This window comes from Diceros bicornis, chromosome 20 (assembly GCF_020826845.1).
Source record: "Diceros bicornis minor isolate mBicDic1 chromosome 20, mDicBic1.mat.cur, whole genome shotgun sequence".
Classification (NCBI taxonomy): Eukaryota; Metazoa; Chordata; class Mammalia; order Perissodactyla; family Rhinocerotidae; genus Diceros; species Diceros bicornis.
This window is the reverse complement of record NC_080759.1, coordinates 19,715,555-19,737,606: the sequence shown is the minus strand read 5'-3', so window position 1 is coordinate 19,737,606 and position 22,052 is coordinate 19,715,555. Positions and strand designations below refer to the sequence as shown.

Genomic DNA, 22,052 nt, shown 5'->3' with positions numbered 1-22,052 from the left:
CTAGGGGCTTGAAGGTTATATTCTAGAGCTCCAAGGGTTTGTATGTGTGTATGCGTGTGTGTGTGTGTGTAATTTCCTTAACCACATAACCACATACTGAATGAACAAACATGAAATAGTTGTTTTGTATTAGGGCCGTTCTTTTCTTTCTACCTTCCCTTGAAAAATGCACTGAAAGAAAAGTACTGTTGAGCAAGATTCCAAATAAACACATTTTCTAGAAAGTGGAAGAAGGAGCTAGTGGTGAGATTTGAGGGGCAGTAGATACTTGTCCCTCTCGCTGACCCGCCATCATACCTATCCTAGAATTCCTTTCATTAGAAAAATCTCCTCGGTATTAAGAAATTGCATTCCTGGATGTCTTGGTTAAGCTGAAAATGGTATGCCACAGAAGGAACTCAATAAACCATTAATCCTATTGGCTTGACATGGATAAGTTTATTAGACTGAATTCAATGAACACCTCTTTGAGGACCTAAGATTCACAAAGATCTGTTCTGGGTCTTGAGAGACATCTAGATGAATAAGGCACGTTGCCCTTAAGCATGCAGTCTAGAAGGGAAGACATGGGCATCCACTGGTTGTAACACCAATCCTAGAAGACGGACATCATGGAGGGAACAATTCTGAAAGGGGGCTCAACAAAGAGGGTGACATTTAGTTGGGCCTTGAGGAATAAGAAAGTCTAAGTAGAAATTCTGCAGTTAGAAGGGATGATGTGGGGAGTGCAAGAAGAAAGAAGAATTTCACCAAAAGGGAAGAGCGTGACCAAGAGGGAGACAGAATGAATCTCTGTGGTGTATTGGGGGGATTATTAATATTCCAGAGTGATTGCAGTAAAGCCTATATGGGCTGAAGAGGAAAAGCGAGGGAGTGGGGTGGGGAGGGGTGGAGAGTGGTTGTTCAAGCAGTAAGTGCTAGCCCAAGGAATCTGTTCTTTACCACAAATGAACTCACTGAGGGTTTCTGAGCCAAGAACTGACAGTGACCATAATTGCTTTGGTATAACAACACCTGTGTTCGTACATTTCTTTGTGATTTGTAGAAAGATCACTTGGTGGCAATGTGAGAATAAATTGGAGAAGAAAAGGGGTGAAAGTAGGAATACAGATACTGAAACCGTTCAGGTGAGAGATAGTGGGAGCTTGACCTAAGAAAGTGATGGTAGGTGTGCTAAATTGTCTCCATTTCCTCTTCCAGGTTTATTCTCCATCTTTTTCCATCCTGCTCTCCACCCTGTAGCACAGATGAATTGCTTCAAATGGGCTCCTTTGCCCTTTGGCTTCATTGGGTTTGGCCAATGAGTGGCACTGACAGGAGATAATGTGGGAAGAAACAGAAATCAGGGATTTATCCTTCAGTTTTCTTCCTGCTGGGCCACAGTTTGGTTTTTCCATCAAAGGCTGCAGTTTCTGTCTTGGGCCCTCTCCTACAGCTATAGCATTTGCTGTGTCTTGATAACCACTCTCTCCCATGCCCTTTTAGGCCCAGATGCCCTCACGGCAACTTGCTGTTGTGTGTAAATAGCCTCTTTATGAATCTCTCCTCAGTTACTCCCATCTGAGTGAGGTGTTTCCTGCTGGGACCCTGACCTGCCCAGTGAGGATAAAAAGGAGGCGACAGAGATGCGACACCTGAGGAGGTAGAATTGAGAGGTCTTGATAACCAACTGGATGCCAAGGGTGATAAGGAAGGAGTGTTCATGGACCATGGGGAGGTTTGGCTTGGGTTACTGGGAGGATGGGAGTGCGATGGGAAGGGAGAGACCCTGGATTCAGTTTGAGTTTGATGTGTCTGTGGGAAATTATGGGAAGAAGCCCAGCAGAGCTGGAAATGTGAGTCTAGAGTTCAGCGTTGGAGTTATTGATCTGAGAACCTTCGGAGTAGAATGATAGTTGAAGCCATAGGAACTGATGGGCTTTCTGAGGAAGAGAGAGAGAGGGAGAAAAAGATTGATGACTAAACTACTGCAGTGTTGAGGAGTGAAAGGGAGAGGAGGCTGAGAGACAGAGGGAGAACTGCCCCAAGGGACTGAGATGCCATTGAGGGAGACTGGATGGGATCAGGGCTCTGCTCAGTGTGAGCCCAGATAGAGCCACACAGTGGGGTCTCCTGGGAAGATAGGGGAGGGGAATGAGGGCAATGGCCTACTGGAGGCCACCAGCAGCTACCAAGGGACCTGAGAAATGGGGTCCAAATTTGAAGTTAGTTTACTTCGTGTGCCCAATGTTTCCTGTTTTGGTTATCTGAGCCATATACGGAGGCTTTATGATTTCAAAGTGCTATAGCTTTAAATGTGGTCTCATATGGTCCAAGAGAAAAGCAGGAAGTTCAGTGAAAGAAATAAATGACAACGGGAAATAGATTCATTCATGTGGAAAAACTTGAAAAGGAGCACAATGCTGGTCCTGTGTTATAAATGAGCAAGAAGTCTAAAGGAGGCAAGTGGAATCATGGTTTCGCTGACATTTGGAATTACCCTAGTCTCCGTTGAATGTAAAGGGCAGAACACACCACTTCTGAATTTTACTGCTAACCACAGGGAGGGAGAGGGTGCACAGTTCCCCAGAGTTGTGATTCTTAACGTTTTGAGAGTAAACACCGACCCTTATTGAGGAATTGAAGAAAGTCGTGGACTCCTTCCTCAGAAAAATGTATACTAACATACACACCCACACATACAACACTACATACCATTATATGGGTTCTAGAAGGGACCTATCTTGTTATTCTCCTTTTTTTTTTTTAATAATTTTATTTATTTATTTTTTTTTCCCTCAAAGCCCCAGTAGATAGTTGTATGTCATAGCTGCACATCCTTCTAGTTGCTGTATGTGGGATGCGGCCTCAGCATGGCCGGAGAAGCGGTGCGTCCGTGCGCGCCCGGGATCAGCGCCCTGGATCCGAATCGGGGCTGCCAGCAGTGGAGCGCACGCACTTAACTGCTAAGCCACGGGGCCGGCCCATATCTTGTTATTCTTTTTACCCCCAGTGCCAGATACACAGTAGGTGCTCAAGAAATATTCATTAAGCAGTTGAGTAAATAAATGAGTGAGGCATTATGCTTATAGAAAATCATGGTCAAAATGCAAATATCTTAGGTAGGAGTAGATAAAGGTTTAGCACTCATTAATATGAATTCATTTATCATAATGGTTTTCAACCCTAGCTGCGCATTACAATCTCCTGGGGGAGGGACAGCTTTAAAAAATAGTGATGCCTGGGCCCCACCCCAGAACAACTGGCTGAAAATCTAAGCATGTGGGGCCTGGGTCTCAGTGTTGTTTAAAAGCTCTTCAGATGATTGTAATGTGCAGACAGGCCTGAAGTCAATGTAGCAGGTTAAAAGCTATATCGTTTATAGAGAGAAAGACTATGAAGATGTGGGTATGATAACTAAGCTATCATGGAGGAAATCGGGAACCATAATAAAAATGACAGTCTCTTCCAATTACATAGTACATTACATATCGCTGTCATACGCATGGTCTCATGCATACCCCAAAGATACACCTATGGTTAAGCCAAGTGGGCGTTGGTGACTTTTCTCAGATCAAAGCCAGGTTTGTCAATGCAAACTCAGATTTTCTGAGTTGAGTACATTGTTTTTTTAGTTTTGCCAAACTGTCTCTTTGAGGATGAGAACAGGGGTTCCCACACCCGAAGAGCACAACTCAGAAAGTCTGGAGTGTTTTGGGAGTCTATCGTTTTACAAGCTGCTGATTCTATTGCAAGGCTAGGTCTAGAGTAGCGCCTCTGAATTGGGGGTAGGGTGGAGGAAGGGGCAGCAGAGCAGGCACATTGGTCAGAATTACCTGGGGAGATTTTTCAAAAGGCACATACATGGGCCCCATCCCAGATCTATGGAATCAGAAGGCAGAGGTGATGAGAGTGAATGTAAAGAAAAGCTTGATTCTGATACCACTTTCACCTCACCTGAGAACCAACACACACGGAACGCTTCCTGGGTGCCCAGTCAGGTTGCCTCTGGGGCCACCGCTATGGTGGTGACCCCTGACCAGCTAGAGGACTGGGCTCTGAGCAGGGACTGGCATGAGGGGGGCAGAGCGGGAGATTAGATACTGAAAGTATGTAGGAGGTTGTTAAGGCAGGTGGAGACGACAAAAACAACTTGCTCACTTCACAGTTTTGCCCAGGGCTGGCCCTAGTACAGAGTAACTAAAACTAAGGTTGGAGGGACGAAAACAGAGCAGTTTCCAAATCACTTCTGTTTTCCCCTTACCTCAGGCACACATGTCAACCCTGAAAGTGCCAGGTGCCCGTCTCTGCCGTGTGTGGCACGTGAAAACACCTGAGTGAAACCACGGTCAGGGCAGACAGAAACGCCTCTCACAAGGATGCTGGCAGCGGTTCAGCAAGGGTGCCCTTATTGAGCTGATGGAAATAAACAGTGGGGATGTCTGTGTTAGGCATCCAAAGACAGAATGGGCTAGCAAATTTGTTGAAAGGATGCATAATACCACTCTCCTCTTAAGGACGGAACAGATCACTCAGAATTAATCATTCCCCTTGAAAATAGAAAGCACTTCAATAAATGTGAGCTATGGTCATTATTTCACCCTATTCTCAGTTTCCCTCTCTTTGGATTATAGATTTCTGGGGCCTATTCTGATTTCTTTGCTTGTATGTACTGATGTAGATTCTCTTTTGGGATAGTAAGGTAGGGTCACAAGCCGCAATTTTCATTGTTCAGCATAGAATTCAGGGTCATCTGGAATGTCTCTGCTTTGGAAGATTTGGAAGGAAAAAGAGACTCATTCATGGTCCAGAGACTTTGAAGGGACTTTCCCAGTAAGTCTTTGAAAGTTTATCCTGGTGCACTGTGAGCCAGTAGCAAGCACTGAGATGGAGAGAGAAAAAGAGGGAGGTGTGTGTCTTTCTGTGTGTGTGTGTGTGTGCATGTGTGTGTGTGTGTGTGGGTGTGTAACAGTCAAGGCAGGCTCTCCCTGATATTCGATAACTCTTCCTCCTCTTTATCTTGGCAGTGTTTCTTCTCTACAACTGATGCCCCCAAATCCTCCTCTAAGTGACAGGTTTCCTGTTGCCCCTGTGGACCTGAATGGAGGGGAGGAAGGCAGCGTGAACCTTGCTCTATCTTACATATAAACTCCATATCAATGCTGGGGCTGTACCTTTGATAATTCCATCCTTCAGGTCTGACATGCTCAGAGAATTGTTAACATTGCTTTACATCATTTAAACTCGAGACAAGTCCTCACCTGGACTGCCCAGTGGAGAGCCGTTTTAAAGTCTTTATCCACAAGGGTGGGGTCTGCCCCCTTCTTCAGCAGCATTTGGGTGTGTTGAGGCTGGTTGTGGAAAGCTGCCCAGTGGAGTGGTGTCATTCCCTACAAAACCACAAGCAGAGGCAGTGGACATGAGCACAGGCTATCAGGAAGGAAAATGGAGCACTAACTTTCTCCCCAGGCCCGCGGGCCACCACCAGATACATTGGTTGCCGCCTGTCAGTTCATTTATTTCTCAAGCTATTCATTCAACAGATTCAATTTATTGAGCTTCTGCTTTGTGCCAGGCAAATTGGTGTTGAGGATACTGTAGTGAATGAGATAAACAAGATCCTTGCCCTCAGGAGAATTGCATTGTTGTAGAGGAAGACAGATGGTAAATATACACAAACGAGTCAAAGGATTTTCCAGTTTGCTGAACGCTATAAAGAACGCACATGGGTGCTGTGATAGTCACCGTGGGGGAGGGACTGTTCCACACGGGCCTCTGCTAGCTGGGCTTGGGGAAGAGAACAGCAAGTATCAGGTCACAGAGGCAGCACCTATGCCTGGAGTCACGCTAGGATGCCATCTCCCACCATGAGGGCAGAGGCACTGTCTGTTTCAGTGCAGTTCCCCCAGTGACCACAACAGAGACTAGATAAACAGCTGTTGGATGAATGAATGAATGAATGGAGAGAGGAGGAGAGCCATGTGAGAGGGGGTTGGAAAGGTTGGCAGGGCTGATCCAGGGAGTGTGGGATGGGAGATATTGACCCTGCATAAGGCATTTGGATTTTATTCTCAAGTCAATGGAAAGACAGCGAAGGGTTTTAAGCAGATGCTGACATGATCGGATTTACACTGGTTAGAGGAAATCACTCTGTGGCAGCTTGGAGAAAAGATATGGATGAGTCAGGCTGGTGAGTCCCAGCTTCTTTCAGAGCTTAAGGTCACAAACTTTAGGCATTGTTTAATAATAAAATGAGCTTATGTTGAGAAATGGTAGCCAAAAAGAACCAGTATTATTTGGGAGTTACTGTGAAAAGATGGCATCTTCTCCTTGCCCACACCTCTCAGTTACATGAAATATATCTAAAATAACTCTAGATTGAGATGCCTGATAAAGGGGCAAAGGGCACAGGCAGCTTTAAAGCTTCTCTTTTTAGAGTCATCTCTGCAGATAACGTAAAGATGGGAGTCAATAGCTTGGCCTTCTCTGCTCCATCCACGATGAGCTGAGTGGAGGAGATGGGCCTCAGCCTGGTTAGGAGAGCAGAGCTAACATTAGCCCAGAGCTAATATTTATTGATCCAGAGACCTTATGAGTTCCTATGTATACTATCTCACTTAATCCTCCAAACAACTTTCTGATTAAGTATTGTGATGAAGTCGGCAGTGTGTTCACCAAACTCTGTTTCCTCTTCCTCCAGGGCACACAGTCAGTCTACAGCTTCCCAGCAGAGAGGTGTGGCCACTAGACCGAGTCATGACCATTGCAATGTGAACAGAAGGGATGGAAGGAATGAAAGCCCCCTCCAGTCCTGCCTAGAAAAGAAAACCTATGTGGTCTTCCACATCTTCTCTCTTTCCTCATCTGACAACTGAATGCAGAGGAGAACAAGGCTTGAGAAGGTGCTGGAACCATGTGATTCAAAGGCCCAGTACCCTATTGATGAGGTCCAGCACTGGCTTATTATGCGAGCAAGAAATAAGCTTTTATCGTGTCAGGCCACTAAGATTTTGAGTTGTTCGCTATGGCAGTTAGCCAACTCTGACAGGTGCCACTGTCCTTCTCATTTCACAGAAGAGGAAGCTGAGCTCTAGAGAAGTTCCCAAGTCTGGGAGTGAGCATGGAACTGAATCTAGGGTTTGAGGTTTGTGGGGCACTGGGATTAGAACCAGCTAAATCCCCTCGACCGGTTCCATATTCTAAATCACTAAATTATGTCTGCTTTCATGTTTCAAGTGTCATATGGCACTGAGCCTCCAGAGATATTCTTGAAGATATTTCAAGAAATTGGTTCCATATGGAAAAGAATGCTAATCTAAAAGCAATGAAACTTCTTGTTCTTATTCCAAGAGTTGAATATTTACTTGGGATTCAGAATAGCTCAGTGCATTTCAATGGGTCCTCTTCATTTTTAATTTGACCCACTGGAATTAGAAATCTGAACTCAAGGAAATCAGATTCTTTTTATTATGCATGAATTTCCCCATTCCAGTGCTGAGTCCCATTTGCGTCGGAGTCATTGACTTTGTCATAAAGTGCCACCAGTATCCAGGGTTAAAGACATCAAAGGCAATTTTGAAGTCACTGGAGTGGAAGCTTCATGAAGGCAGGGCCCTTGTTTGCCTGTCTGAATCCTTGGGGCCTAGAACAGTGCCAGGCATGTTGTAGATGCTTAGTCAATACTTACTGAATGAGTGAGTGACTTCTCACTGTTCTTGACTGAATTTTTTGCTTCTGTCAAATTTGGCTTTGCTTTTTAGAATCATACACACAAGAAAGAAAGGCAGAACATGATTTCTCCTTTATAGAAAATGACCTTGTCTGATATGGTCATTGTTACCAACTTGCCAACTGAAACTTGTTAGAATTCTTTTTTTTTTTTTTTTAACAGTTTTATTTATTTATTTATATTTTTGTGAGGAAGATCAGCCCTGAGCTAACATCCATGCCAATCCTCCTCTTTTTGCTGAGGAAGACCGGCTCTGAGCTAATCTATTGCCAATCCTCCTTTTTTTTTCTTCCTCCTCAAAGCCCCAGTAGATAGTTGCATGTCATAGCTGCACATCCTTCTAGTTGCTGTATGTGGGACGCGGCCTCAGCATGGCCGGAGAAGTGGTGCGTCAGTGTGCGCCTGGGATCCAAACCCGGGCCGCCAGTAGCGGAGCGCGTGCACTTAACTGCTAGGGACCGGCCCAAAACTTGTTAGAATTCTTGATGAGTGCTCCAAATGAGGTAGATGGCAATCACTATATGTAGAGATATGATTTAACGATGTGACAATTCAGTGTGAAAATGTGGTTGTGAATTAAATTGTGATGATGCCATGTTAATCTTTGTCTCCTAAACACAGTTGCTAGGCTTCAAGAGTTATTCTCTTAAAAAAACACCACCACCTCCCCACCCGCCCCGCCCTGGCAAAAAAAAAACACCCTAACTCTTGCAAGCTTTGGTAAAGGATGGGGTGGCGAGGAGCACTACCATTTTTTGTATACCTACTGGGTGCCAAGAGCTTTATATATGTTACCTCCTTGAATCTTTACAACAATCCTAAGGGATAGGTATTTTTAGGCCCATTTACAGGTGAGGAAACTGAAACACAGACAGGTTAAGTAATTTGCCTAAGGCCATTGACTAGGTACGGCGCAGAGCTGGGAGTCAAATCCAGGTCTCTCTAACTCTGGAGAAAAATGCTCTTTCCACACATCATGCTGGTAGACTTTCATTTTGGAAATGAGTTCAGATGCTAGAAAATTCTTTTCTTTGTGATTTTAGCTGGATTCAAGATCTTCTCACTTTCCAGAATGGTGGTTCTCACTAGAGTGTGTGTTGCCATTCCATATTATTATTTGTTTCATTTAGCATCGCCTCTAGGCTCCCCCTAAAAGCTCAGCTGGTAAGTATTTATTTTTGTAAGGTATTGAAATATACATATTCTCCCTCCTCAACTCCCACCTTGGAATTTGGAATCACTGTTAGAAATAAACGTTGAGCCTCTGAATGGCCCCAAATCAAGCCTTGAATTGCTCCATTATTTCTCTAAATAATAATATATATATTATATATAAATATATCGTGTATTTATATTGCAATATAAACATGTTGCAAACCTTCAGTCAAGTCAAGGGAAACTTCCTGTTGCTATTTTTTTCAATTGGGCTAAAGAGGAATAAAAATAAATTCTCCTCGAGTTAGTAATAGGAAAACCAAAACTTTCAAAATCAGCTCAAGTGCAGCTCTGGTATTGCACAACACACTTTGTTTAGGAACTTTTTCCTACAACTGCCTCCTTCCCCCTCCTGCAGCTTCTGTTGAGCCGGCAGTCATTGTAGTTGTGTTGTGTTGACTCTGGTGGCCATTTAAGGGGCAGACTTCAGGCTTGGCACTGAAAGTTGACAGAGATCACGATTAAGCTGTGACACTTAAAGGCAGAAGCTGCGGCTTATTCACTGTGGTATGCCCACTGCACCAAGCACACAGTAGGTGTTCAAGAAATGTTTACAGGAAGAATTAATTAGTGAATTGCAGGTTGTCAAGGTTCCCCTGGACTATGGGGAGTATAAAATACCAGAATCTGTTGAATGCAAGCCAGTCCCCTGTGTCCAAACTGTGGCGACCTTTCCTACCAGCTCCTCTCAAGTTTCATTGAGGACTCAGTTGGGCCTTCAAAGCATGTGGGCTGAAAATTTAGGAGTCACTTGCAGACATGCTGCAACAAACATCTAGATGGCCCTGGTGACAGTATAATTCCACTGTTTTTGAAAAACAAAAAGTATTGACTCAAAGACTGAAGAGTAACTCACATTCATTTAAGAACATGGCTTTCCAGAATGTTTTGAAGGGAAATGTTCAGTTTTAATTGACTTAGGGTCCATTTCTAGATTGCTGATAGGACTGTGGGTTATAACTACTGGTGCACAGCAGCGTTGCTTTGGAACGGCTCTCTTGTGCAGATGAGTCATTCTGTACCTTGGGCCTGTGCCACCGAAATTTCAGTTAAGAGCTTACAAGGCCTATCAGCGTCTCAGAACTTTTTTTTTTCCCAAACCACTGTAACTTTTTGTGTTTTATGAACCAGAAATCTTATTAAGTGCTTAGCAGTTTCCGTGTTTCAGAACTGCACTTGTGGACCAGCTCTAGCCGACACTGAAAGGCACGGAGAGAGAAATGTGTGATGCGGTTGGGTGGTTGGTGGAGCATCCTTCGTCTTTGTGCCCTGGGCGAGAGAATTACAGCAGGTGGCTGAGAGATCAGCAAAACAATTCTAGATTCTTTGAAGGATTTAGAATTTCACAGAAGTCCAGTTTGTCTCTGGTTGACATTTTAAAATTCACATACTATTAATCTCCCAACCAAATATGACCACCCTTCACAAAAGTTATAGAGGGTCTCCCACAGAGAAAAAATTGGAATAAATGATGTACTTTATTATTATTATTATTATTTTTGGTGAGGAAGACTGGCTCTGAGCTAACATCTGTTGCCAATCTTCCTGTATTTTGCATGTGGGATGCTGCCACAGCCTGGCTCGATGAGTGGTGCATCAGTCCACACCCAGATGCTAACATCTGTGCCCATCTTCCTCTATTTTGCATGTGGGACGCTGCCACAGCATGGCTTGATGAGCAGTGCATTGGTCCGCGCCTGGGATCCAAACCTGTGAACCCTGGACCACCGAAGCAGAGCGTGCAAACTTCACCGCTACACTACCAGGCTGACCCCAAATGATGTACTTTAAAAGATTCTTGGGCCTGCCCAGTGGTGCAAGTGGTTAAGTGCTTGCGCTCTGCTTTGGTGGCCTGGGGTTCATGGGTTCGGATCCTGGGCATGCACCGATGCACCGCATGTCACGCTATGCTGTGGCGGTGTCCCATATAAAGTGGAGGAGGATGGGTACGGATGTTAGTTAGCTCAGGGCCAGTCTTCCTCGGCCAAAAAAGAGGAGGATTAGCATGGATGTTAGCTCAGGGCTGATCTTCCTCACACACACAAAAAAAAACAACAAAAAACTCACTTTCTCCTTATAATAATGACAAAAATAATGTATCTGACAAAAAATTAAAAAATGGAGATTTTTCACAATTTAAATGAGACACTAATGCAAGAAAAATAATATAAATTAACTTAGGTCATAGAAGTATAAGAGCAAATTCTAACAAGGACAAACATAAAACAAAGTCTCTAGAATAGAGGCCTACATTGTTATATTTATTTTTCAACAAAACAGGACGTCTACATTCTTCTACACTGAATTATGAACTCTGTTAGAGCAGTGACCAAGCCTACATGAGACATGGCAGGTACTGAAATATTTGTTGAATGAATAAAATGACTATTTTCCCATTCCAAGTAGATCATCTTGGGATGCTCTACAATTATTCCACTTATTGCTCAAAATGTTTTTTGGAGGTCTTTTTTGGAATTACCACTACAGCAGGGATTCTATCTATGGATAGAAATCAGGCTTTGTGTGAGCTTAGATTAGAGAAATAAATTACATCTTTACTTTCATTAGCTTCTAATTGAAATTTAGCATCTTCTTCAATAATGAATATAGGCAACAACTCACAGTAGTGTTAACAATACCTGTGACTTTGCCAACAATATGAATCACAGATACTTTTGCATCACATTAGCTATTGCATATATCTCAAAATATCATTTACATGCATCACTACTTCAAAATTGCAGTAGTGTTGGTCCCACCACTAAATCTTATCTAACGCATTAAAAGAAAAGCTTGCATATTACTATCACCAATTTGTTCTTTAACATACTTTGATAACTGTATTTCAATATATGTATTTCAATAACTGTATTTATTTTGTAATCCTATGTATTTTATTTTATGTAAAAATTTCAAACATTTTTCTAAGGAGGGATCCATAGGCTTCACCAGCACACCAGAGGCATCCGTGTCATAGAAATAGAGAAGGACTCCTGCCCTATAGTCTACAGTACATTTTTTGAAGATCTCAAATGATATAAAATCTTATTTTTTTTTGAGAGTAGATTTTGGAAATAATTGAAAATCACCTGGAGTCAAGTCTGGTAAATAAGATGGTAATTGAGTTGAGTCAACAAAATAGAGAGAAAAGGCCATAAAATAAAATAATATGACTTTTTCTTGAGTGTAATAAATTAATTCTTTATCTATTAATTATATACATATATATTTTGGAGGCTCTACTTTGTGCAAGTTACTGAACTAGATTCTAGGGATACAAAGATGAAAAAGATGGTCTGCCTCTAGAAACTGAGGGGGAGTGGGGGATGGGAGAGAGAGAAGTGAGGGCTCCTAAGTAGTAGTGACTCCATTTTTCCAAGGTGTTTGTTTTCAGGATAAAAATTCTGGTGCATTTGAAAAATTTTGCTTTATTATTTTACCTTTTGCTATTGCAAAGTAAAAAGGTTACTAGAGTTAGTGAATGTTTCTTTTGATTTTTCCTTTAGAGTGCACAATCTCTGCTTGTGGTTATATTTTAGGAATGTTATAAGTGGATTTAGTGCTAAGAATTATATCCAAAGGTTCACATCTGTTTTTGCAACTTGGATTTATTTTCTCAGAATGCTGTTATAATGAAAGTTTGGATTGTCAGGCCTCTCACAAAAATCTACTCAAATCAGAACGTGCATTTAGTATAGGATCAACAATATATCCTAAATACCATTCATAACAGTGCTTCTCTGGACAAATGCATTCAGTTCTAACCCAGATGACAATAGCTCATAGCCCCTCTTGATGGGGCACTCTTCCTGTCACAGCTAAAACGAGAGCAGGAGAGGTTAGATTCTAGGGGTTTAGCAACTTGTTAACTCCCTGTAGCTGCACTAGACAAGTCTCTCTCTATGTCAGTGATTCCCCTGAGGTCCAGAAGAACAAAGGCACAGAGGACAATCTGACCCATCTTGCCTTTCCCACAGTGTTCAACTCTGCAGTGTGGACAGTTTCTAAATAAGTCATCTTATAATTAAACAAGTGGTTAATGAAGCAGGAAAAACAAACAGATCATTGGAACGGAACAAAGAGTTCAGAAATGGAACCACATATTTAAAAAAAATCTTATAACAAACTAAAAGAAAATTTAGCATAATGTAGTTTTCTGTCCCTGGCAGTAGGGAAGGCCTTTTTAAAAAAGACACCAAAAGCAAAAGCAATAATGGACATGAATGAGCTTTTGATTATATCCTATTTAAAATTTTCCATACAAGAAAAGACATCATGAACAGTACTAAAATAAGCAACAGACTGTGAAAAAATATTTGCAATCCAAGAGCAGACAAAGGATTAGTGTTCAGAATATAAAATAAACTCCTCTGAAGCCACAAGAAAATGACAAGTAACCGAACAGATGAATGGACAAAGGATGTAAACAGGTAAGTCACAAAAGAAGATATGAGAATGACCATATACCTATGAAATGGTGCTCAATCTCATTGGTTATCAAGGAAATACAAATTAAAACAACAACGAGAAATCCAACAATGGGAAAACAGAAACAAGCACACTTTTACACTTTAGGTAGAGCTATAAAGTGATACAGCCATTTTGGAGAACAACCAGGCATGCATATTAAAAATCAAAATGTACACACTCTACTACCCAATAATTCTTCTTCTAGAGAAATGCTTGTATAAAAGACACAAGGAGGCTTGTATAAGAGCACTCTTTAGAGTAGTGTTTATGACCATGAAAAACTGGAGACAACCTAAATATCCATTCATAGGGGAATAGAAAAATAAATGGATGTATTATCATAGTATGGGAAACTATGAAACCATTAAAAGGAATGAGTCAGATCTATATGTATCAACATGGATAGAGCTATAAGACACACTCTTGAGTGAAAAAACAAAGTTGCAGAACAACAATATAGAGTGTGATGCCTGCTATGTAATACTCTGCAACACCTATGAATATACATAAAAGATTGGGAAAGAGACATATCAAACAGTGATTACCTGGGGGTAAAGGTGGTGGGGTAGAAGCAATCAAGGACTTCCTGGTATTACTTGTAATATTTACTTTTTTTTTTTAATTTATTTTTTATTTATTTATTTTTTTTGAGGAAGATAGGCCCTGTCCTAACATCTGTTGCCAATCTTCCTTTCTTTTTTTCTCCCCAAAGCCCCAGTACATAGTTGTGTATCATAGCTGTAGAGTTGTAACTCTTCTATGTGGGACGCCACCTTACTATGGCTTGACAAGTGGTATGTCGGTCTGCACCTGGGATCCGAACCCTGGAACCTAGGGCCACCAAAGCAGAGTGTGTGAATTTAAACACTACGCCACTGGGCCAGCCCCTAAATTTTTAATAGTAAATGTGTTCATGTATTACTTACACAAATAAAAACTAATAATACAAAAAGAATTGTTTTAAGTCACTGAGCTCGTATCAGGACAGCCTCTAAAGTGATATTCACCTCCCAAATACCAAGTAGTATCATGTTTTGTTTTACTTGAGCAGTTATAGATATAAATGGCTTCAGAGGGCCGGCCCCATGGCTTAGCGGTTAAGTGCACGCGCTCCGCTGCTGGCAGCCCGGGTTCGGATCCCTGGCGTCCACCGCTTCTCCAGCCATGCTGGGGCCGCGTCCCACATACAGCAACTGGAAGGATGTGCAGCTATGACATACAACTATCTACTGGGGCTTTGGGGGGAAAATAAATAAATAAAATCTTTAAAAAAAATAAAAAATAAAAAAACATAAATGGCTTCAGAAATGGATTTTTTTCCTTCCTCTCTCCATTCTTTAGTTTCAGTTTATAATCTAATATATCTCTTAATGAAGTTAGATTTCTACTGATTGATCCTTTAATCTTGAACCATTATTGTGATAAGCTTGGGAGTCCTTCAGTTACTCTTGGAAAATAATTTCATTCAAACTATGTAGGCGTACGCCTTGCTCTTTCCTCTTGTCGTTAGGAAACCATAATGCATCACCAGCACTAACTTACCTTTTCCCTCATTTCTTTTGTCTTTGCTGTTTTTTGCTTTCCGTTACTTAGCAGACATAGGGTGTGTGTTTACTATGCTTTAACTGTTACCCTCTCATATATAATGGAGAGGGCACTGTGCTTGGAGCTCACTGGAAAAATAACTGGGGAGGAGGGATAGTAGGTGACTGCTTGTTCAGAACATTGAGAAGCCAAAGGCAGGAACTCCACCAAGGCAATGAATGAAAAAGAAAGCCCTTATTTCCCAATGGCAAAGAGCTTCTAGCCCTCGTAAATTTATACGGATTTATAAGTACATATATAAAAATGGAAAACACAGTCAAGCAGGGGGGCTTCAGATGGGTTTCAGACATGCTGTGACATGGCCCAAAGAGGAAGCTGCGACATTGGGTGGGAAGTGTCCTTTTGGTCTAGCAGCAGGAGGAAACTTCTCTGAGAAGTCACTTTGCATGAGAAGGAACCAGAGACTTTTTTTTCCCAATATTTACCACATCTTATCTGAAGACTGTTACAATGACCACTGTTAGAAAGATCTGTGTCTATTTTCATCGTCTCCACCAGCCAGGGGCCTCCCAGGGCGGGGAAGAATAGGGAACCATCACTCTGCTGGGGGATGTTCCTTCAGCTGAGGGGTGACAGAGTTGGAGGTCTGTAAGGGGAATTTAGCTTTAGAGTATGAATGACTGAATTTGCCCCCTTTCTAATAAGCCTGAATGAAGTCTAGAAGTTCATGATCAGCTGACATGAACTGCAACCACTCAAGCTCCCTGCTTTCACACCATGGGCAGAGTGATCAGAGCGTGCTTTATCATCTCTGGTTCTTGTTTCTAAAGCAGAAGTTAGAAGCAGTGCAATCCTCTCTCTTCTGGGGTTTTGCTTAAACCACGGAAGACATGGGGAGTGAAAGTAGTGTGTGACCACCGAGTTTGGGAGGTGTCCAACTTCAGACACAGGCTGCAGAGCAGGGGCTTTTTGGTGTGGGCCTTAATGCCAAGCCAGCTGGAAGGAGGGCTTTAATCAGAAGGCTCGAGAAAGACAGGGAAAGGAGGGCAACTTGGGAGAAAAATGGGGGGCCAGCTCCTGTTAGGCGGCTTCTTCCCACTCCGTTGTCTATGGTCAGCTGGCTTCCTTGAAAACAGTGTAATTTAGCATTTTGGGGCATATGCATTTTCAGTGCTATCAGATTTTCTTAAAGTTATCAGATATTCTTAGTAAAGTGCAGCCAAACCAAGCACATATTTATTAAAAATTCCATTAAAAACCGGGTATTTAAATCGATGTTAAGAAGCTTGTTAAAGAAATCAGGCTGGCTTGTGAAAATCCATCCTGCTTTTTAGAAGAGGTAAGTAGATACAACAAGACCCAAAGCTACTCTGGGGTAGCTCTGCCTGTGTCTGATCCACCCTTTCTCAGGAACTTTGCTTGAGAGGGCTGCACTGTCTTCTTGGAAGCCTCGTACACGACTGTCTTTGCAACATAAAGGAAACAGCAATGGTCATCATTGGCATTAATAATGTGGCCACTGGAGCAGGAAGCCTGGCGTTACTGTCTGTCATCTTTCACTCAGAGAGCTTCGGCAGCCATAGCTTGCCATTCAAGTTTCGGAGACTTGAGAAGACAGGAAAGAGCCATATTTATTTCTCAATGTCCAGAGGGAAATTACAAAATTTCAGTGGCATGATGAATGCTTAAGTACTTAATGCAATAAATCCTTCCCTATTAGAAGCTACCGACACTCACGGTGGGGATAAATTTCGGAGGATTAATAGTGGAGACACAGGCTTCTCTCTCAGAATAGAAACACAAAAATGTGCTCCATGCCCTCCTTGGACTTTTACAGATTCTGAACAGTGGTTCAGAAAAGCCCTTCCTCCCACCCTAACATGCACAATGGCCATCTCTTCTCAAGAGGGCAGGCTCACCTCATTGTCCTGGTGATTAATCTCGCTGAGATTTGACTGTTGCACCAAGACTGTTAGGAGCCTGTAAAGAAAAACAGGAGAAGTGGCTCAAAAGAACAGAATCTCTATGAGAACACAGCATTAGAAATGTGGTCCATTGAAGGCCTCCAAATGAAGATGGGCCCTTTCCATCTATCTAGGAGAAAGATCCATGGAAAAGAAGCCAGCAGGATAAGTAAGAAGGTTCCAGGGAGGAGGAATACCTCTGTCTCTTCTTCTCCCACCTCCTCTCTATCTTAGTGCTTCTGGCGGGTCCAAAGAGAATGGAGAAAGTGAATCAATCTTTAGGCTCATCTTATTCACCAGATCTGTGTCCCTATGCGTGCACTTTAAGAACCAAAGTTCTTATTTTTTATTCATTTTACGTAAACATATAGGGTGCTTTCAAGCTGCTTCACCACTAGGTACAAGTGTCATGCCTTTTAAATGTATAGATTATGCCAGGAGGCACTCAGCATTTACAACTTTGCTTATTCTTTGTACAACATGCAAATATCTAAGCATGAGACAATAATCAGTGTGAAACAACAATCAATGATTCTCAAGTTCAAGTTCTTATCCTACTTGGTCCCACACTTGGTGGACTAAGGTCAACCCTACATCCATGGGAGAGAAGCAGGTGAGCACAGTGGTTAGGGGCCCAGACTCTAGAGTTAGGTGGCCTGGGTTCACAACCCAGCCCTGCCACTGACCAGCTCTGTGACCACAGGCAAGTAACTTAACCTCTCTGTACCTAAGCTTCCTCATCTATAAAATGAGGGTAATTAAAAGTACCTACCTTATAGCTCAGTGTGAGGATTAAATGAGTTACTATGCATACAGCATTTAAAGCATGCCTAGAACACAGTAAGTGTTATTTCTAGAACACTTAACCCTAGAAGTTTTAACCCTGGCTCTATCTCAGAATCCCCTGGGGAGATTTTTTAAAACCACAGATACCTGGGAACTGTGTTTGGGGTTTCTGACTCAGTAGGTCTGGAGAGAAGCCCAACTTCTATAGTTTAAAAAAGCTGTTCAGGAAATTCTGGTAAGCAGTCAGGTTTGGAAACTACTGAGAAAGGTGTGAAATGAATTAGTCAATGGATACTCACTGTTACGGACTGAACCGTGTTCCCCTCGAATTCATATGTTGAAGCTCTAACACCCAGCGCCTCAGAATGTGACTGTATTTGGAGAATGGGCCTTTAAAGAGGTGGTTAAGTTAAAATGAAGCCATTAGGGTGGGCCCTAATCCAATTCTTCTGGTGTTCTCATAAGAAGAGGAGATTAGGACACACAGAGAAACCGGAGGGGTGCAGGCTTACAGAGGAAAGACCATGTGAAGGGGCAGCAAGAGGGTGGCCATCTACAAGCCAAGGAGAGAGGCCTCAGAGGAAACTGACCCTGCCAGCACCTTGATCTTGGATTTCCACCCTTCAGAACTGTGAGAAAACACGTTTCTGTTGCTTGAGACTCCCAGTCTGTGGTATTTTGTTATGGCAGCCCCAGCAAACTAATATACTCAACAAGACGATAAAGGATTGTTTATGGGGAGACAATGAAGGAAATTTAGAAATTATTTTTGTAAGAATTATTTGAAAATTGAAATGATTTAGCCTCTTCCCCAATCAGATTTTCATTGTCTTTCAGCTTAGATGACACCTAAAATCCTAAGTATTAAATTGCTACCTGCAATAGAAGAAAAGAGGAACTAATACTGTGTTAGTGGTAAATGTAATACAAGGAGAGCTTAGATGGGGATGGATTTCTGGTGATTTGCTGTGGAGGTGAAATAACCAGGAAGCCTAAGGTTTGATTCTAGTCTTATCACTGCCTTTGGGGAGCCAGGATATTGCTGTGGTTTAATTCTGGCCTCACTGCTGTGTGAGCTCTCTGAGCTTCTGTAATGGGGATAATAACAGCAGTGGTAGGGAGGACTGGATAAATAACAGATGTAAAGCTCCTCGTACACAGACTTTAAAGGACCAGTGGCTATGACTGCAAGGGGCACATCTCTTTTATCCTTTCTGAATTCTAGAATTCCTCCATCTGGTGGGAAGATCCTACAAAAATATTGCATTTGGGGTAACACTGTTTTTCATATTTTCCCTTATAGCTGCTTTATGGGGAAAAGGTAACTGGTGACTGTCTCCCCTGCCACGTCTCTCTGTCTGTCTCTCTCATTACTGGCCATTGTTTAATCTCTAGGGCTCATTTGGTCTGAGGTGCTGGCGGAGAACGGAAGGGAAAGGCAAGAGGTCAGCTGTGGTCCAGTCCGGTTATCTTTGACTAACCTTGAGCAGACTGAGATCATCTGTAGCCAGACAAGATCTTCTGGGGCTGTTCCAGAGCAGAGTGACCACACTGAGAGAAGTCCAGCTCTGACCAGATGAGAATGGGGGCACAGAGAGCAAGACTTCTTGTCACATTCTAGATGGGCCTCCAAAGGTCACGGGATGAGCCCTGGGCTGAGTATTTCTCTGTTTGTCTCTCAAATCCCTTCTCTGCCCTGCAATGTCCTGCTCTGAGGCTGACCTCCAACATCATCATCATCCAGGCTCCCTTGCCCTCTGACTTCCCGTTGGGTTTGGCCAGTGGGAGAAATGGCAGGAGGAAGGAGGGAAGCCACTTTCCTTTCTGATGATGACATTTTTCCTCTATCAGAGGCCTTGGCTCTTGCCAGGTGGCTGCTCGCTGACAGCTACAGCTACAACTACAACTACAACTATCGCCACTACTCTCAGCAGGTTCCAATAGCAGCTCCCTTCCTTGCCCCTTGCGGCCTAGGGGTGGAAGATTTTCCTACTTTTGGGGAGGGAGTGGGGGTGGGACATTATATCACCATCTCTCATTGGTTAATTAAAAATAGTCTTTCATTAAACTTTCTCCAGTTACCTTTTTTTTATTTTGTATATTTTTTATTTTTGTTTTTATTTTTTTAATTTATTTATTTTATTGAGGTCACATTGGTTTATAACATTATATAAATTTCAGGTGTATGTCATTATATTTTGACTTCTGTAGACTGCATTGTGTTCACCACTAAAAGTCTAGTTATCACTTTTAGGGTCGGCCCCGTGGCTTAGCGGTTAAGTGCACGCACTCCGCTACTGGCGGCCCGGGTTCGGATCCCAGGCGCACACCGACGCACTGCTTCTCCAGCCATGCTGAGGCAGCGTCCCACATACAGCAACTAGAAGGATGTGCAGCTATGACTTACAACTATCTACTGGGGCTTTGGGGGAAAAAAAAGAAGGGGAGGATTGGCAGTAGATGTTAGCTCAGAGCCGGTCTTCCTCAGCAAAAAGAGGAGGATTAGCATGGATGTTAGCTCAGGGCTGATCTTCCTCACCAATAAATAAATAAATAAATAAATAAATAAATAAATAAATAAATAAATAAATAAAAATCACTTTTAATATTCCATATCTTCCCTGTTACAACCCTGATTGATATATGCCTATCTATATATTGCTTGATTCCATTTATTCCTCAGTCTCTAAGACTCATTGATTTTGAAAGCTGGATACAAATTTAAGGGTAAGTATTCCCTCCCCCTCTCTCTTTCTCTCTTATTTTATGACAGCGAATGAACTGAGGCACTACATTGCTTGCCAAGGCCATCACACATCGCCTTGGTGGTCCCGCCTGGACTAGAAACCAGGTGTCTGGTTTCCAATCCGGTGCTTCCATGCTATTCCATTGCTCAGAGGTAATCTGCAAGACACTTGTCCCACATCTGTCTTAATTACCAGAGGACTTGCAGTTCTCTTAGTTTTGTTTTCTCAGAGCTCCTGCTTTGTGTAAGGTGCCCAGGAGTACAGTCATGTGTCACTTAACGACGGGGATACGTTCTGAGAAATACATTGTTAGGCAATTTTGTTGCTGTGGGAACATCATAGAGTGTAGTGAAGGGGAACAAAATGTGTCACCCCAAAATGTGTCTCTTAAACATGAGGATTATTTTAGGCTGATTATTTTTAAGAAACAAAAGACTCAGAAAGTTTTCTTGTTATCTCCCCCTTAACTGCCTAAAAGAATTCAGATAAAAACCCCTGTCTCAGGAAGTGAGCTATCAACTTAGCATAACATAAACTATGTGGTAGACAGAGGGGAACCTAGAAAGCCTGTTCGTTGGGCTCCCCTCTGTGTTTTGTTTCTATGTGGCCACACAAACATTTATTTTCCAAACATTTGTTCCTTTTCAACTACCTGTGAATTGCCTTCCTTCCCTTTGAAGTCCCTGACTCTCCCCACCCCCAACATCTTCTTTGTCTTTAGCTGAGGATGGTATTTAAGGTGAGGGCTTCAGTCATTTTGGCAAGTTACTCGGTTTTTCTGGGTTTCTCCCATGTATACATGTTATTAAACTTTTTGTTTATTTTTCTGCCGTTAATCTGTCTCATGTCAATTTAATTCTTAGGCCAGCCAGAAGAAACCAAAAGGGTAGAGTTAAATTTCTTCTTCTCCTACAGTACTTACACAAACCTAGATGGTATAGCCTACTACATACATCACTATATGGTACTAATCCCATGAGACACCCATTGTATATGTAGTCTGTTGTTGACAGAAACGTTGTTACGTGGTACATGGATGTATTTCTCCCACAACCCCCCAGCCCAGTCTTCTATTAGCACCAGCTCAAACTCATCCTGCTCTCAGATCTCCAGGCAGCAGCATAAGGCCCGCCTCACTCCTGGTCCCAAGACTGCAGGCACAGATCCCCAGCAGGAGCGTTTCCAGAGAGGCAGTGCGGTGAGTGAGAAGAGCACAGATGCTGGGCTAGACTGCCTCCTTTAGAATCCCTGCTCCATCACCAACCAGCCGGTGACTTTGGGCAAGTTATGAAACTCTCAGTGCCTACATTTTCTTATCTGAGAGATAATAATAACACCTACTTCTTAAAGATTCGCTATGACTTTAAATGAGTCAATGCATATAAAGCACTGAGAATGGCCTTTACATGCCATAATAAATTCTGTATAATGATTTTTTTAAAAGCTCCTACCCTTTGTATTTTGGGGTCCCCTGATTGCCATTAGGTGTTTGGTAGGCCAGAGAGAGATCAGCTGGATGTATCTTGGGGAGTGGCTTGTTTCTGTGAGCTTCTCTGATTTGCTGGACCCTTGGGCTCACAGCCCTGGAGTTGGCCAGCCAAGGGATGAGTAGGAAAA

General features: G+C 42.6%; 1 protein-coding gene across 1 annotated transcript in view; it reads right to left on the bottom strand.

Moving 5' to 3' along the window:
- The window catches only part of ANKRD55 (ankyrin repeat domain 55), a 90,849-nt gene that overhangs the window by 25,335 nt on the left and 43,462 nt on the right, over window positions 1–22,052 (bottom strand). Inside the window, exons 6-7 of the mRNA XM_058564060.1 lie at window positions 16,858–16,918; window positions 5,241–5,369 (exon numbers count right to left, since the gene is read on the bottom strand). Coding sequence (XP_058420043.1) covers window positions 5,241–5,369; window positions 16,858–16,918 — 190 coding nt within the window. The remainder of the gene's footprint in view (window positions 1–5,240; window positions 5,370–16,857; window positions 16,919–22,052) is intronic.